At 46.5% G+C, this 15818-nt stretch overlaps 1 protein-coding gene across 1 annotated transcript in view; it reads left to right on the top strand.

The window, feature by feature from the left end:
• The window catches only part of ATP9A (ATPase, class II, type 9A), a gene marked incomplete at its 3' end in the record, with an annotated part of 91795 nt that extends 77183 nt beyond the window's left edge, over positions 1–14612 (top strand). The window contains exons 15-18 of the mRNA XM_008587338.1: positions 3257–3418; positions 11497–11589; positions 12839–12922; positions 14442–14612. Of these exons, the coding sequence (XP_008585560.1) occupies positions 3257–3418; positions 11497–11589; positions 12839–12922; positions 14442–14612 (510 nt within the window). The remainder of the gene's footprint in view (positions 1–3256; positions 3419–11496; positions 11590–12838; positions 12923–14441) is intronic.
• Positions 14613–15818: the final 1206 nt, after the last annotated feature.

The following is a 15818-nucleotide window of genomic DNA, read 5'->3' as shown; positions in this document are numbered from 1 at the left end:
TAAAAAAAAAAAAAAAAAAAAAAAAAAAAAAAAAAAAAAAACTTCTTGCTAATGGAAGTTCAGTTAATATTAGCAATAGAAACCAAATTAAATATCTGAGCATAGCTGACTAAGGATGCATAAAGATACGTTTTCAGAGCTGGAACAGAAGTGAGAAGTAATCTACTTTTAAGCCCCTTTTTTTGCATAGGTCTAGTGGGCTGGTGGTAGAGTTGGGACCGGAACCCAGTTTTGAGCTCTACCTTGTTCAGCCAAGATGACATCCTGGCGTTCCAGAAACAGGACCATGGATCAGCAATCTACAGGTGTCTTCCTTATGGCTTTGCAGAGCTCTCTTGGTGAAAGGAATGGGGACTCAGGAAGAACCCGATAAAATAGAAGTACTTGGGGTGGTCAGCACTGCTACAGGAGTCTTTTGAAAAGTGACTCTGTTTACCTTCCACTGCCCTCAGAGAAAAAGTAATCATTATGAAATAGTTCTGGTGTGCAGAAAGTTATATACTATACAGTACCCACTACTGGGCTTGAAGATAGTGTAACATTTCCAGTGGAATGAAGGCCTTCTGTAGACCCTCTTCCCCTAACACCTACCCTTAGTTCCCCAAGTCAGCACTCCCCTAAAACCTGCCTCCTTTTTTCCCTCTGAAGATTAAGCTTTATAAGAAGGAAGTGTGAGGGGCTACTTTGTCTTTATCTTTATTTGGACACCGAGCCTTTGGACTTGGATCAGAATGACAGCTTGTTTGGCATTAAAATTGGAAGCCCTCCTGTATTTGTTTCCTGTCACAACTGTACCAAATGCCTGCATATCTGATGTTTTAAAGTGACACAAATATATTATCTTACAGTTCTGTTGGTCAGAGGTCCACACATGTCTCTCTGAGAGATGGGCATGGTGTCAGCAGTTCCACGTCGCTCCTGGAGGCTCTGGGGAGGATCTGTCCCCTTGCCTTTTCTAGCTCCACACTCCTTAGCTTATGGCCCCTTCCTCCATCTCCAAAGTTAGCAGCATCACATCTCTCTGACTCTGCTTCTGTCCTCTCTCTCCAACCACAGCCAGGAAAGGCTGCCTTTTGAGGCCTCATGTGATTACATTGGGCCTACCTGGATAATCCAGGATGATCTCTCCATTTTAAGGTCCTTATTCTCGGTCACGTCTGCAGAGTCCCTTTTGCCATGCAAGGTTACGTATCCGCAAGTTCCAGAGATTAACACATGGGCATTTTTGTCAGGCGTTATTCTGCTGACCACACCTTCCATCGACTTTCCAGCAGTGGCAGTGGGCTGGGGTGGCACCTGCTGAGGGTGTGATTCAAGCAGGGGCATCTGGATAACCGGATTGGCACTTTCCCTTGGGCCTCTTACTTGGGTCAGCTAGACCTAGCATCAGATCCTGTCCCATCCTGTCTCAGCTGCCAGCCAAGAGCAACTCACCCTGGCCTTACTGAGTCTCGGATTCCTCATCCCCCATGTGGCCTTGGCACTTCCTACCCCAGTGAGCTGCTCTGAGCAGTAAGCACGGTGGCCCTTCCATTTGGCGCATCTGGCACATGTGGGCTCTGCATACTTTTTCTTTTTTTTTTTTTTCCTTTTTTTGTCTTTTTTCGTGACCGGCAACAAATCGCAACCCTCAGTGTCGCGCCCGTACCGGACCGGGACCGGCAACGGGATCGCAACCCTCAGTGTTGCGCCCGCACCTCGCTCAGCCAGTGAGCGGCTGGTCTGTATGTGGGATCCGAACCCTCGGCAGGAGTGCCGCCGCGCTCCCCAAGCAGCGCACTGTAGCAGTGCGCTACCGGGCCGGCCCAATGCATACTTTTTCATGCCTTCCCCACCCCCATTGTAGCCTCCTTCCTGTGGCAATGGGGGGTGGGGGCTCGGTGGTCTCCAATTCCTCCCCCACCCCTCTCTTTCCCCACCTTTTCTCTCCTTTTCCTCTCCTATTTCCTTCTTTTCCTGGAGACCCCAGGCCAGATTCATCTGCAGGTGTGTTTTATTTTCTTCATGGGCTCTTAAAACATACAAATTAATTGCTTACATTTATTTTATTTCTATCAATTTTTTTTTTTTTGCAGTACGGAAATCCAAACCCTTCACCTCACTGTTATAACACCAGGCTCTAACCAAGCGAACTAACCAGCCAGCCCTTAATTGCTTACGTTTAAAAGTTGGGAGATCTCAGGGACAAGTCCAGATCTCTGGTTTTTCTTGAGAAACCTGAAGCTCTGGCCACCTGGTGCCCACATTCCTCGGAGTGACATCCTGCACAGTGTCATGGCGGTGGCAGCCCCTTCAGACGTGGGGGGCACCTGCTTGCCCCAAGCCCCGCCCCCTTCATTTGCTTGCACCACCAGTCTGGCCTGTCTTGGCATTTGTGACTCACATGCCTTTGGGCTTAGGTGGAGTCAGCCTGGTTGAGGCTGTGAGAAGGTTCTGGCATGAGACCCAGACAGTGCCTCCTGGAAGTGAAGAGTTTTGTGGTGCAGATCTTTGCACCAGGCAGACCCAGATGCCACCAGGACTAGCCTTTGTCACTTCCCAGCACTGTCACTTTGGGCAATCGCATTGACTTCTCTGAGTCTCAGTTTCCTCATCTGCATAGACCAGTGTTCTCAAACTCAGTGCCATTGCATTTGAGGCTGGGTACTTGTGGTGGGGGCCGCCCTGTGCACTGCAGGATGTTTAGCAGCATCCCTGGCCTTTACCCCCTTGATACCTGTAGTTCCTCCTTCCCAGTTGTGACGAGCAAAAATGTCCCAACATTGCCATGTGCCCCCTGAGGGCAGAATCGACCAGCTGGTGACCAGTGTAGATACTCATGCAGTGGAGCATGTGCGAAGCTGACAGGAGAGGCTGGAGGTGAATCACTGAACTGGCGTCCTGTTCCTTCGGTCCCTGTGTGTTCTGTTGTTTGGCTTGTGCAGATTCTTCCAGAAACAATCTGTGGTTGTGCCAATCCCTCAACACTGTGCACTCTCTCTGCCATGTCACTTGCATGTGGCCTGCTTTGGAACCTGGAGAAGGAGAAGTATGCCTTATGGAGGGGCAGCTCTGAGTGTGGGAGCCCCGCAGGCCCAGAGGAACAGACACTGTCACCGCCGGCACAGCCTCGGGAAAAGCCCTTGCCTTCCTCAGGGAAAGTGACTGTTGTGTTCACCTGCCTCTGCTCCCCCTTCTGCCTTTGTGTTCACGTGCATACCCTGTGAACCGGGACCCTCGGCTGCATGTCTGACCTTCGACTCTGTGTTACATTTAGGTGGCCCTGGTCCAGTGGACTGAAAGTGTGGGTTTAACCCTGGTGGGCCGAGACCAGTCTTCTGTGCAGCTGAGGACCCCTGGCGACCAGATCCTGAACTTCACCATCTTGCAGATCTTCCCTTTTACCTATGAGAGCAAGCGCATGGGCATCATCGTGAGGGTGAGTTGTTTTCATTCATGACTTAAAAGGGCTAAAAACCCCAAGTACGCTGCACGGCATATGTCCTGTGGCCTGACGTTCTTTCATACCCCTTTCTCACCCTGTTGATTGTGGCATCTGCCACCCAGACTAACAAGGGAATATAATCCCTTAAACAGAAAGGACGTTAGTTCATCAGTTGGACTAGATCGATGATCAGATTATGGTCATCAGTTGCTGACTAGATTGTGGATCAGCTTAAGGTGATTCCAGTTCTAGAGTGAAAATTCTGCTGAATATAAATTGGGCATTTCCTGGTAATACATTTCTCATTCTCTTTTCTTTAATTAAACATTTATTTTTATTGAGGCAAAATTCACATAACATAAAACAATCATTTTAAAGCAAACAATTTGGGGGCATTTAGTACATTCACAATTGTGTGACTACCACTTCTGCCAGGTTTCAAAACATTTTCACGACTCCAAAAGAAAACCGTTAAGCAGCCACTCCGCATTCTCCCCTATTCCTCAGTGCTGTCAACCACCAGTCTGCATTCTGTCTCTGTGGATTTGTCTATTCTGGACATTTCATATAAGTGGAATCATACATTATATGGTCTTCTGCGTGTGGCTCCTTTCACTTACCATAACGTTTTCAAGGTTCATCCATGTTGTAACATGGATCAGTATTTCATTCCTTTTTATGGCTGGCTAGTATTTCATTATATGTATAGACCAAATTTTGTTTGTTCATTCATCCATTCATGGACATTTGGGTTGTTTCTACCTGTTGACTATTGTGACTAGAGCATTCACGTATAAATATTTGAGTAGCTATTTTCAATTTTGGGGGGTATATACCTAGGAGTGGAATTGCTGAGTTACGCTGGGTCAGTTTCCCAGTTGCTGGATAGTTCTATCTTCAGCTTTATGAGGAACCTCCAAACTGTTTTCTTCAAGCTGCACCATTTTACATTCCCACCAGCAATGTATGAGGGTTCCAGTTTCTCCACATCCTCACCAACACTTGTTGTTTTCAATTTTTTGATTATCACTGTCCTAGTGGTTATGAAGTAGCATTTCATTGTGTTTTTATTTGCATTTTCCTAATGGCTAATGATATTGAGTGCCTTTTCATACACTATGGCCATTTGTATATCTTGCATGGAGAAATGTCTATTCAAATCCCATTTTAATTTGCCCAATTTTAATTGGGTAGTTTACCCATTTTTAATTGGGTTGTCTTTTTGTTATTAAGTTGTAAGGGTTCTTTATATGTTCTGGATACTGGACCCATATCAGACGTATGATTTGCAGATGTTTTCTCTCATGCTATAGTTTGTCTTTCACTTTCATGATAATGACCTTTGATATATAGAGATTATAATTTTGATGAGGTCTAATTGATCTATTTTCATTGTTGTTGCTCTTGACTTTGGTGTCATATCTAGGAATCCATTGCTAACTCCAAAGTGATGAAGACTTACCCCTATATGTTCTCGTAAGAGTTTTGTAGTTTCAGCTCATGATCACTTTGAGTTAATTTTTACATATGGTGTGAGGTAGGGGGTTCACTTTATTCTTCTGCATGTGGGTAAGCAGTTGTCTTAGCACCATTTGTTAAAGAGACTATTATTTCCCCTTTGACTGGTTTAGTTACACTTGTAATTAAATATTCTCAGTGGTTTTTTTTTCCTTTTTGTCTTTTTTCGTGACTGGCAACGGATCGCAACCCTCAGTGTCGCGCCCGTACCAGACCGGGACCGGCAACGGGATCGCAACCCTCTGTGTTGCTCCCGCACCTTGCTCAGCCAGTGAGCGGCCGGTCTGTATGTGGGATCCGAACCCTCGGCGGGAGCGCAGCCGCGCTCCCAAGCGGCGCACTGTAGCAGTGCGCCACCGGGCCGGCCCCTCAGTGGTTTTTTAATTCATACAATTACTAAGTTAGCAAAAAAAATAGCAACCACTCAGCAGCATCATTTTGCCATGTTCATTTCAGATTTTCTCATTATATTTTTTGAAACTTTTATTGGCATACAATATCACAGAGAAAGGTCTAAATATCATAAGTGTATAGCTTAACCCTTTTTCACAAAGTTAACACACCTGTGAAACCAGCATCCGTCTGGTGGGAGGAGCAGAACCTGACCCCTTCACCTCTTCTGCTCCTGTGCTACTTTCCATTTGCTACAGTTCTCCCCACAAGGATATAACCCCTGTCCTGATTTCTATTAGGTTTAATCGTGTCTGTTTGTATTTTATATAAATGGAATCATACAATAGATACCTGTTTGTATATTCATTTGCTCATATTTATATTTGTGAGATTTATCTATATTTTTGCATGTATTGTAGTTAGAAAGAATTTTTTTTAAAGAAACCAAACATTATGGATTCAGTTGAACCCCCAGCTGTGCCTCCTAGATGCCCTTCCTCTCCATACCTACTCCAAGTTCATCATTCTTATTTTAAAATACTATTATCATGATGGAAATTGGAAGTGCAATATCTTATTTGGATTAAATTACTGATTATTTAAAAAAAAATACTATCATCAGACATGAACAATATGTATTATGGGTTTACATGTTTTTGTTCTCTATGTAAATGGCATCATAGTATGTGTGTCATTACTGCAATTCTTGCTTTTTGCTTAACATTAAAAAACTTTATCTTCATACATTTAACCGTACTTCATTTATTATAGCTATGTTATAGTACTGCATTGTGTGAATATACCTCTGTTCCTTTGGTCTATTGCAGTTGCCTTTTGATAGTCATTCAGATAATTGCCACTTTTTTTTTTTTTTGATATTAGAAACAGTGCTGCCATGCATATCCGTGTCTGTTCTGGTCTCCTTTGCATGTATGTGAATGTTTCTCTACGAAGTATACCTAGAGATTGCTGGGTTGTAGAATATGTATACTTTCAACTTCATCAGATATTGTCAACTTTTTCTCCAAAGTGGTTGTACTAATCTCCATCCCACCGTTCCTCCACCCCTCACCAGCATTCGATAGTGTTAGGCTTTTTAAAATATGGCCAATCTGAAGAGTCTGAATTAAGGTCCTGCTTTTCTATTTAAATAGCTCTTTTACTTACAGAGATCACACTTTCGTTCAGGGAAGCTTGGGAAACCTGGTGTTCACCTAGCACTTTGTTCAGTAGTTCTTAAGCCTGGATGATCATGTGAATTACCAAAGAACGTTAGGAAACACAGATGATTTGGTTCCATCCCAAACCTGTCTTGGTACTGGTATAGTTCCCTGATATTTGTAAAGGTTCTTCACATTATTTGGCTTGGTCGGAGAATACTCTGCCTCAAATCATACAAATCTTTGGAATAAAACTCTTTCATCTTTTCTGGATTTTTTTTTAACAAATAAGAATCCTCCCCACCCTGATCTACCCAAGTGTTTCATGCCTTAGGGAGCAAAAAGTTATAGATTCTATTATAGTAAATTAGTAAAAGTAAAAATTGATGTGCAGACCATTGGGCATACAGCCCTCCCCCTTCGTGCTGGTACTTTCAGCTAGCGTTGGGCTCGTCACCTGCAGCTCTGCAAGGTCCCCGACTTCACAGGACCCGTTGTAGCATCTTGCTCTTTTCTTTCATCGTGTTTATCACACTGAAGTTCTTTATTTATTGTGGGTTTACTTGTCAAAGTCTGTCTTTTCTATTGGTTGGTGAGAACAAGGACCAGGACCATTCGTTCATCCTGCTGGCTCCTAGGTGCTGCATTCTTGCCTGGCACATGGTAGACTCTCAGTAGGTGCTGAAGTTAATGGTCTTCAACGGTGATCGTCAGTCATCTTTTTAGTGGTGGTGTTGTTAGGGCAGCTATCAGAAAGGACAATTAAAAGAAACAACTCACAACTTTTTCTGGCCCTCCCGGATTTTCACCGTAGTCCTTGATCATTTACCTTGTAGCCTCAGTGCTTGGGGTGGTTCCATGTTAGTAGTAGTAGTAATAGTAGTAACTAGCAGCAGTAGTAATGGTAGTAGCGGTGGGAACAACAAAAGCAGTAAATGACAGGTAACATTTAAATGGCGCTTATTGTGTGCCAGCAGCTGTTCTAAGTGAATTGCATCAACTAACTCATTTAATTCTTACCATAACCTAGTGGGGGTAGGTATCGTTATAACTGGCATTTGACAGAGGAGAAAATTGGGATATAGAGAGGCTAAGAAACCTGCCCAAGTTCACACAGCTAGGGGCTGAGATCAGCCCTCAGGCCAACTGGCTCCCAAGTTCATGCCCCTTACCCCCAGGACCTGCGGGTTTGGGTGAAGGGAGGGGCATCATAAAGCTCACAGAGCACCTGTAATAATGTTGGGGCAGTGAATTAATTGCATATTGCTGCATAACAGATTACCCCACAGTAATGACTTAAAACAACAATGTATGTATTTCTGATAGTTTCTGTGGGCCAGGAATCTGGGTGTGGCTACTGGGATTCTCTGGCTCAGGGTCTCTCACAGGCTGAGGTCAAGGGGTTGGCCAGGGCAGCTGTCATCCAAGGTTCTGTTGGGGCAGGATCAACTTCCAGACAGCATCAGCGTTGTTGGCAGGGTTCAGTTTCTTGGGGGTTGTCAGACTGAGGGCCTTAGTTCTTTACTGGCTCTTTGCCAGAGGCCACCCTCAGTTCATTGCCACATGGGCCTCTTCATCAGCTACCTCCCATGTCAGTTGGCTTCATCAGAGAGAGGAGGTGGGAGTGTGAGCAAGACAGAAGTCGTGGTCTATTGTAACCCGGTCTTGGAAGCAACATGCCTTCACTCTAGCCTTATTCTATTATCAGGAGCAAGTCATACATCCAATCCCACACCAGTGGGGTGGATGACACAAGGGCATGAATACCAGGAGGTGGGGACCATTGAGACCCATTTTGGAGATTGCCTACCCAGGCAGAAGATAAAGGCAGCTGCATGAGCTGCTCTTCTGATCCAGTGATGCAGCATCGACATGCTTTGAAACGGCACTTTTTAAGGGACTTTTTTGTCCCAGACGCGAGTAGGTACCAAGGGCATGAATACCAGGAGGTGGGGACCATTGAGACCCATTTTGGAGATTGCCTACCCAGACAGAAGATAAAGGCAGCTGCATGAGCTGCTCTTCTGATCCAGTGATGCAGCATCAACATGCTTTGAAACGGCACTTTTTAAGGGACTTTTTTGTCCCAGACGCGAGTAGGTACTTCAGACTGTGCAGGACATGCGTCCATGGCAACTTTCGAGCAGGGAGGGAGGCTTTTCTCCCACCCAGCTGCTGCTTTCCCCACTGGCCCACACCTGGCCTGACCCCTGGCTCGTAAGCCACATCTTGAGTACGCATCTGATATCAAGAACATCGTGGCTGGAAGCAACAGCATAAATCCTTGGGGGTGGGGGTGGGTTGTTTCCTGGGGCATTAGAATCATTATCTCCTATGGAATTACTTTAGTTTTGTTCCAGCCTTTATTTTCTCAAGTTCTGGGGCTGTGGGCTGTGCTGAGGTCATTTGAGTGTTGAATCATCGTTGAATAGTCCCCAAGAGCAGCCATGCTAGAGTAAGTGAGCGGTATACACCACCCTTTGTTTAGTTGTAAGCGACTCTCATCCCCAGGGATGTGTCATGTTTTATGAGCTGTGACCCCTGTGTCTTCCCATGGCAAGACAGGGACTCTATGCCTGGATGTATGGAGATACTGTTGGGTGGGCATAGTGTGCCCCTCCTTCCCAGGTTTAAAAAAAAAAAAATCAACATTTACAGTTAAGGCATTTAGAACAACTGAGTATGTAAACAAGTGGGGATCAAAGCTATTCATCTCCTTTTTCACCACCCAAGATAACCAATTATCTTTTCAGGAGATTTTCCTTTCAGTCTTTTTCAAAGCATGTACAAGTGTAAATATCCATACACATTTTTATAAAATTGGCATCAAACTTCATATAAAGCTTTCTGAGCTGCCCCCCACCCACTAAACTATATGTATATGATGAAAATGTTCTCATATCAGTAGAATATGATTTTTAAAGTATGCCTGGTGTTTTCATGAAAGAATGTACTGCTATTTCATGAACTTTTCTTATTTTGGATGCTTAAGCTGTTTCTCATTTTTGACTGCTAAAAATAACGCTGTGAGCATCCATCTTTGCAAAGCTGTCTTTAGTGAAATACATATTATCTTGCTAAGTTTTCTTATTTCCTGACCTGTTTCTTTGATTTGGGCGAGTGGAAAGAAATCTGCGTCCAGGGTTTTGAACTAGTTTTCTACTTTGCACAAATATCACTATACTCCTCTAATGCAACAATTCTCCTCCGGGGGGGCATTTGAAAATGTCTGGAAACATTTGTGATTGTCACAACCCCGAGTAGGTGGTCCTACTGGCATCTAGTGGGTGGAGACCAGGGATGCTGCTTAGCATGGATAGTTCCTATGACAAAGAATGATCTGGGAACAAAGTAAACTTGTGATGAACTTGGTAGGAGGAAATGACTCATGGGAGGAGATAGTTGATACAGTATTTATATTGGACAAAACTCTGAACTTGCTTGAGCCCCATCTATAATAAAGGAAGCTGGGCGGGGGGTGTGTGTTATTTCCTACAGCCACGTTGTTAAGCATCATTTGGGTGAAGGGGAAAGGAAGAGAAACCTCTGATGCTTTCATGTTCAGAACCCACAGCTTTCTTTGGCCTGAGTCACACGCAGGCTACAGCAGCAATTCATCAAAGATAACACATGGCATTGAATGTGTTTAAAACACGGGTGCCTCTTCTTGCCCGGGGGTGCTTTTAATGAGTCAGCGAGTGGTTCTAAAAGATTGTCAGTGATTAGAGGGCATTCAAAAGTTGTTTTAAATGCAGAAACTGTAGTACTAACCTGGCTTTATTTCATATTGAATGAAGACTTTGTAGACATTCATTCTGGGCTTCCTGGGGTAGCAGAATTTAGGCACAAGATGTTGATGGCCATGCTCGGTTTCCTTGCCCGTCTCTACTCTCTCCTTCTTAGTTGTGGAGCTGTCCTGCACGTTGTAGGATGTGTGGCAGCTTCTCTGGCCTCCGCCTACTAGATGCCAGTAGCTCGCCCCCCGAGTTGTGACATTCAGAAGCATCTCCAGGCATTGACTGCCAGGTGTCCCTGGGGACAAGATCATTCCTGTTGAGAGTCACTGGGCTAAGCCTTGTCTTCCACATGCAGTAGACCCAAGAAATTATGATCATCCCACCAGAAATAATATCATTGAGGGACACTTTGTGTGCATCTGCCCTGCGCCAACTGCTTTGTGTGGATTATCTAGTTTCAGCCACCACAGTTTAGGTAGTAAGGATTGTTGGTATCCTGTTTCAGATGAGGAAACTGGGGTTTAGAGAAGAGAAGCAACTGTGCACGTGCACACAGCTGGAGCTGGTGCCAGGTCTGAGCATTTGGTGCCTGTGGAGGTGCCACCTACCACCCAGAAAGTCTGGTCAGGGTGAACTGAAACTCTGGGTGATTTGATATCTAGGTAAGTCCTCAGACAGACATAGAGGTCTGGAATTTTCTAGATTAGTGGTTCCCAGCTGAGACAGTTGCCCCCCCAGGAGACATTTTTGATTGTCACCAGTGGGGCTGCTGCTGGCATCTAGTGGGTAGAGGCCAGGGGTGCTGCTAAACGTCCTACAAGGCACCAGACAGTCCCTACAACAAAGATTGATCCAGCCCAAATGTCAATAGTACCGAGGATGAGAAACCCTGATCCAGATCGTTATCTTCCCTGCTCTTTTGGTGATACTGGCAGTCCTACATGTAAATTTAAAATTATCTTAGAGCATAGGAGGCCATTCCTGTTGGAATAGCAATAACTTTGAAAACAATACAAAGGTCTTAATCCTTTTGATCTTGCTCTCATCATTTAATAATTTCCCAAATAAATGCTTTGAGTTTTCTTCTGATTTCTGTGGCCTTTGCCTCAAAGTGAGGCCCTCTCTTGCTTTTTATCTCCGGCCAAGTGAAAGAACGCTGGCGTCTGTGACGTACACTCCGTACACGCTCCATCGTGGGAAGCGGGCGTCGGAGCAGAAAGCATGTTCCTTTTGGTTACTCATTGTTCCTGGCCTCCCTCTCTAGGATGAATCAACTGGAGAAATTACGTTTTACATGAAGGGAGCGGATGTTGTCATGGCTGGCATCGTGCAGTACAACGACTGGCTGGAGGAAGAGGTAAGCGAGACGTGGGCCATGAAAACTGGGCCTTGAAAGCAGTTCTGAAGCGGCATTGCCTTGCATGGGATAGTGAGGTGGGCCTCTGTATTTGTTATCTGTGGCGGTGGAACAGACCACCCTGCTACTTAGCTGCTTGAAACAATACACGTTGATTCCTCATGGTTTCTGTGGGTCAGAGAGCCAGGCATGGCCTAGCTGGGTCCTGTGCTTCAGGGCCCCCCAATGCTGCAGTCAAGGTGTCAGCTGGGGCTGTGGTCTCATTTCAAGGCTTGACTGGGGCAGGATCCACTCTGAGCTGTCAGTGGTTGTGGGCAGCCTTCAGCTCCTCCTGTTCCATGCCATGTGGTCCTTGCCAGAGGGCAGCTCACACCTGGCTGCTGGCTTCATCAAAGTGAGCAAGACAGGGAGCAGGAGAGGCTGCTAAACGAGACGGAAGTCACCGTCTTCGGTAACCTCATCTCAGAGGTGATGTCCCCTTACTCTTGCTGCTGTCTGTTTGTTAGGAGTAAGTCACAAGGTCCAGCTCACACTCAAGGGGATGTTGTCACTCAAGGGCATGAGTTCCAGGAGGCGGGGACCCTTGGGAGCCACATCAGAGGCTGCCTACCCCAGTTTGTGACATGTACAGTTGGCCGGCAGCCAGAGGGGAGGAGCTCTCAGGTTTATCAGGCTATTTTGTCTCCTTTCTCAGCTCCAGGTGGGGAATTCACATTTTACATTCAGTAACATGATGTTTTCAATTTGGGGGTTGCAAATCCATGTACCTACAGAGGCCAGGCAGGTAACGTAAATGGATGAAACAGGCCTGGGAGTATTTTCCTGGCACTTTGCGTGTTAAATGTATTGGAAGGTTCTTCACTTGACAACTGTGTTTTCTGGGAACACACAGGAGCAGCCTCTTCTTAGCCATCACTGACTGTGGTTATTTGGGAAAGTGCACCTGGTTTTGTCAGATTTCAGTGTTTCTACCGAACCCGTGATCTAGATTTGGGGCGAATTACAATGTTGACTTAAATTTCAAAACATATACTGTGCCAGTCAAAGAAAACCTACGTGTGGGTTGTACTGGGTCTATGGGCTGCCCCTCTGCGGACTTCCCTGTAGAAGGTTTGCTTCAGGGAAGATCATTTTAGGGGAAAGCAATTGTCTGATTTTCCATTTTCCCTGTCCCCTTGGAAGGGGCACATCCATGTCAGCATCCTCAGTGAGAGTCACAGCTCCCCACTGACCTGGGTCTGTTTTTCAGTGTGGCAACATGGCCCGAGAAGGGCTACGGGTGCTCGTGGTGGCGAAGAAGTCTCTAGCAGAGGAGCAGTATCAAGACTTTGAAGTAAGTCATCTTGTGACCTTTCCCATGTGTTTGCAGCCCTGCTCACCTTCCCGGTCACATCTCCTGCCAGCACCCCCTGGCTTATTCTCCTCAAGCCCTGCTGCCGTCATTTCTGAGCACACTAGGTTCACTGTTGTGTGGGGCCTTTGCACCTGCTCTTCTCTCTGCCTGGAACTCTCTTCCCTCACAGAGCTCCATGGCCCACTCCCTCACTTCCTTTGGGTCTTGGTTCAAATGCCGCCTCCTCCGAGAAGTCTTCCTGGACCACCTGTCTAAGGCATCCCCACCCTTTTGCTTTCCATCCTTCACCCCGTTTAACTTGCTGCATGACACTTAACACCATCTTTAATGACCTTGTTTGTATTTTTAACATTCATCTTACCCATATCCTCTCTGGAATGCAATCTTTTTAAGGGCAAGGGCTTCATCAGTCTGGTTTGCTCTTATATCCCCAATGCACATAGTATACCTTCTGGAAAATTTGTCATAAACCACCCTCTCGGAGCCCAAATTTCTTTAAGTATAAAAAATGTTGGGGCCGAGCCCGTGGCGCACTCGGGAGAGTGTGGTGTGGGAGTGCAGCGGTGCTCCCGCCGCGGGTTCAGATCCTATATAGGGATGACCGGTGCAGTCACAGCGCTCACTGGCTGAGCGCGGTGCGGCTGGTCTCAAAAAGGACAAAAAAAAAAAAATGCTGGAGTTGAACTAGATTGTTGACTCATCTGTTGTCATCTTGTCCTATAGATTGTGCATTCCCTGAGGGAAGGGTCCTTGTCTTGTTCACTGCTGTGTGCCTGGCATGAAGCCAACGTGCATGATGCCATGCATGATGGGGCTGGGGGACAGGCTCTTGGGTCCTTGCCCAGCTCCTTGCCCAGCTCCTCCCGGAGAAATTATGTGTGGATCTGTCTTGTCTGTGTGGTTGGGTTCCTGCTTTTTTTTTTTTTAAATTAAGAGTTCTACCCCTGATAAATAACACCTGCCTTTCAATTTTTAAAAGTATTTGCTTTGAATGGGCCCATGAGGGGACTTTTGGTTTTCTTTCATGTTTTTGCTAACATGGTAAAGATGGAATACGCAGAATTGGGTTAGTGGTCTTCAGACATGGGACTTTAGAAAACCTGGCAGTCCAGAGTTTTGGTTATGCAGTGCGTGTTATGTGTGGCAGCACCTACTGTTTTTTGAGGTCTTGGGTTGTGCTAGTCCTCGAGACAGCCCAGTGTGATTGGTGCTGTTATTATTTCGTGGACGAAAGCAGGTGGGGCTGGGAGAAGTTAAGGGACCTGCTGGAAGTCTCACAGTGGGGGAGGGTAGAGCTGAGGGTGGGACTCAAGTCTGTCCAGCTCCAGCGTCTGTACTGGTGACTCAGGAGGAGGCCAAAAGCCTGTTTCCCCCAGCTAGGGTCCAGCCCACCTGTTGGAGTCCCCCCACCCTGTGTTCCACTGTCAGCAGGGGGTGGGCACCCCTGCCTCCCCCTTCCCTGCCCTCAGCGGTGACTGCATCTGCTGCTGTGTCCCAGGCCCGCTATGTCCAGGCCAAGCTGAGTGTGCACGACCGCTCCCTCAAAGTGGCCACTGTGATCGAGAGCCTGGAGATGGAGATGGAGCTGCTGTGCCTGACGGGCGTGGAGGACCAGCTGCAGGCTGACGTGCGGCCCACCCTGGAGACCCTGCGCAATGCTGGCATCAAGGTAGAGTGGGCCTGCCTGGGGCCTGCGGGAAGGAGCTCCCATGCCAAAGGGGCCATCATTTCCACCCTCACGCCCTGGTTTTGGGAGACGTCTTGTGTGGCATTTGCTTTTGCCGTCTGCCTCCCCTAAGCACCCTGGGCTCCCTAAAGGCGAGGACCATGTGTGTCTCCTGGTGGCTCAGGTCCAAGCACAGTGTCTAGTGCACCGCTGCTCATTATTTTCTAGTTGAGTGACTGGTCAGTCAGCCATCTGTCATCTGACTGACCACCCAACAGAGTGACCACCAGCACCAGCAAACTGCTACACAGTTGTGCCCCCCACCGTATCCATGGGCTCCACCAACCAATTGTGAACCAATTGTGGACTGAAAATATATTTTTGAAGTCAATAGGGAAAAAAACAAAACAGTATAACAGCTATTTATGTAGCACTTACATTGTATTAGGTATCATAAGTACTCTAGAGATGATTTAAAGTATACGGCAGGATGTATATAGTTTGTGTGCAAATACTACACTATTTTATGTCAGGGACTCGAGCATCTGTGGATTTTGGTATCTGTGAGGGTCCTGGAACCAGTGTCCCACAGATACTGGGGGACAACTTCATGTACATTTTGTACTCTATTCTTTGGGGCCCCAAACCTCTATCTAGTAGTTTAGTGTAGAGAGGCCGGCAGAGGGCGTCTGAGGACCAGGCTCTGTCTCAGTGAGCCCAGGCAAAGTGTTAGCAGACTTACGGCCTGAAGCTCCTGAAAATGTGTGTGTTTGTCACCTGCCTCCACTCAAAGCAGCTCTCGCTGAGTCCTGGAGCCTGCATTTGGCAAAAGTGCCTGCCCTTTGACCAGGGCCACATAGGAGCACAGAGCAGTCTCGGCACTCAGGCCCTGGGAGGTCACATGCATGGGTCATGTTTCCTACTCAACCATTCTGTCATGTACCTTTGGCTCAGAGGCCTGGTTCATCACAAGGAAATTGCCAGCAGGATCCCGTCTGTGGACATCTGGTGACAGCAGACCCATTTCTGCTGCATGCATCATAGTGTTTAAAATTAGGCACTGGCAATTTCTGAGATTTTCTCTTAGGCTTTTGAAGATTCCACTTTCTGCTTCCAGCTTTGTCCTGGCATTTTTCTTCTTCTCAAAATTGTTCTATCCAAGGGCCGGCCCGGTGGCGCACTGCTACAGTGCGCCACTTGGGAAGCGCG

This window comes from Galeopterus variegatus, unplaced genomic scaffold (assembly GCF_000696425.1).
Source record: "Galeopterus variegatus unplaced genomic scaffold, G_variegatus-3.0.2 Scaffold4336, whole genome shotgun sequence".
Classification (NCBI taxonomy): domain Eukaryota; kingdom Metazoa; phylum Chordata; class Mammalia; order Dermoptera; family Cynocephalidae; genus Galeopterus; species Galeopterus variegatus.
Note: the sequence above shows the minus strand (reverse complement) of the source record. Positions and strands in the feature narration are given on the sequence as shown.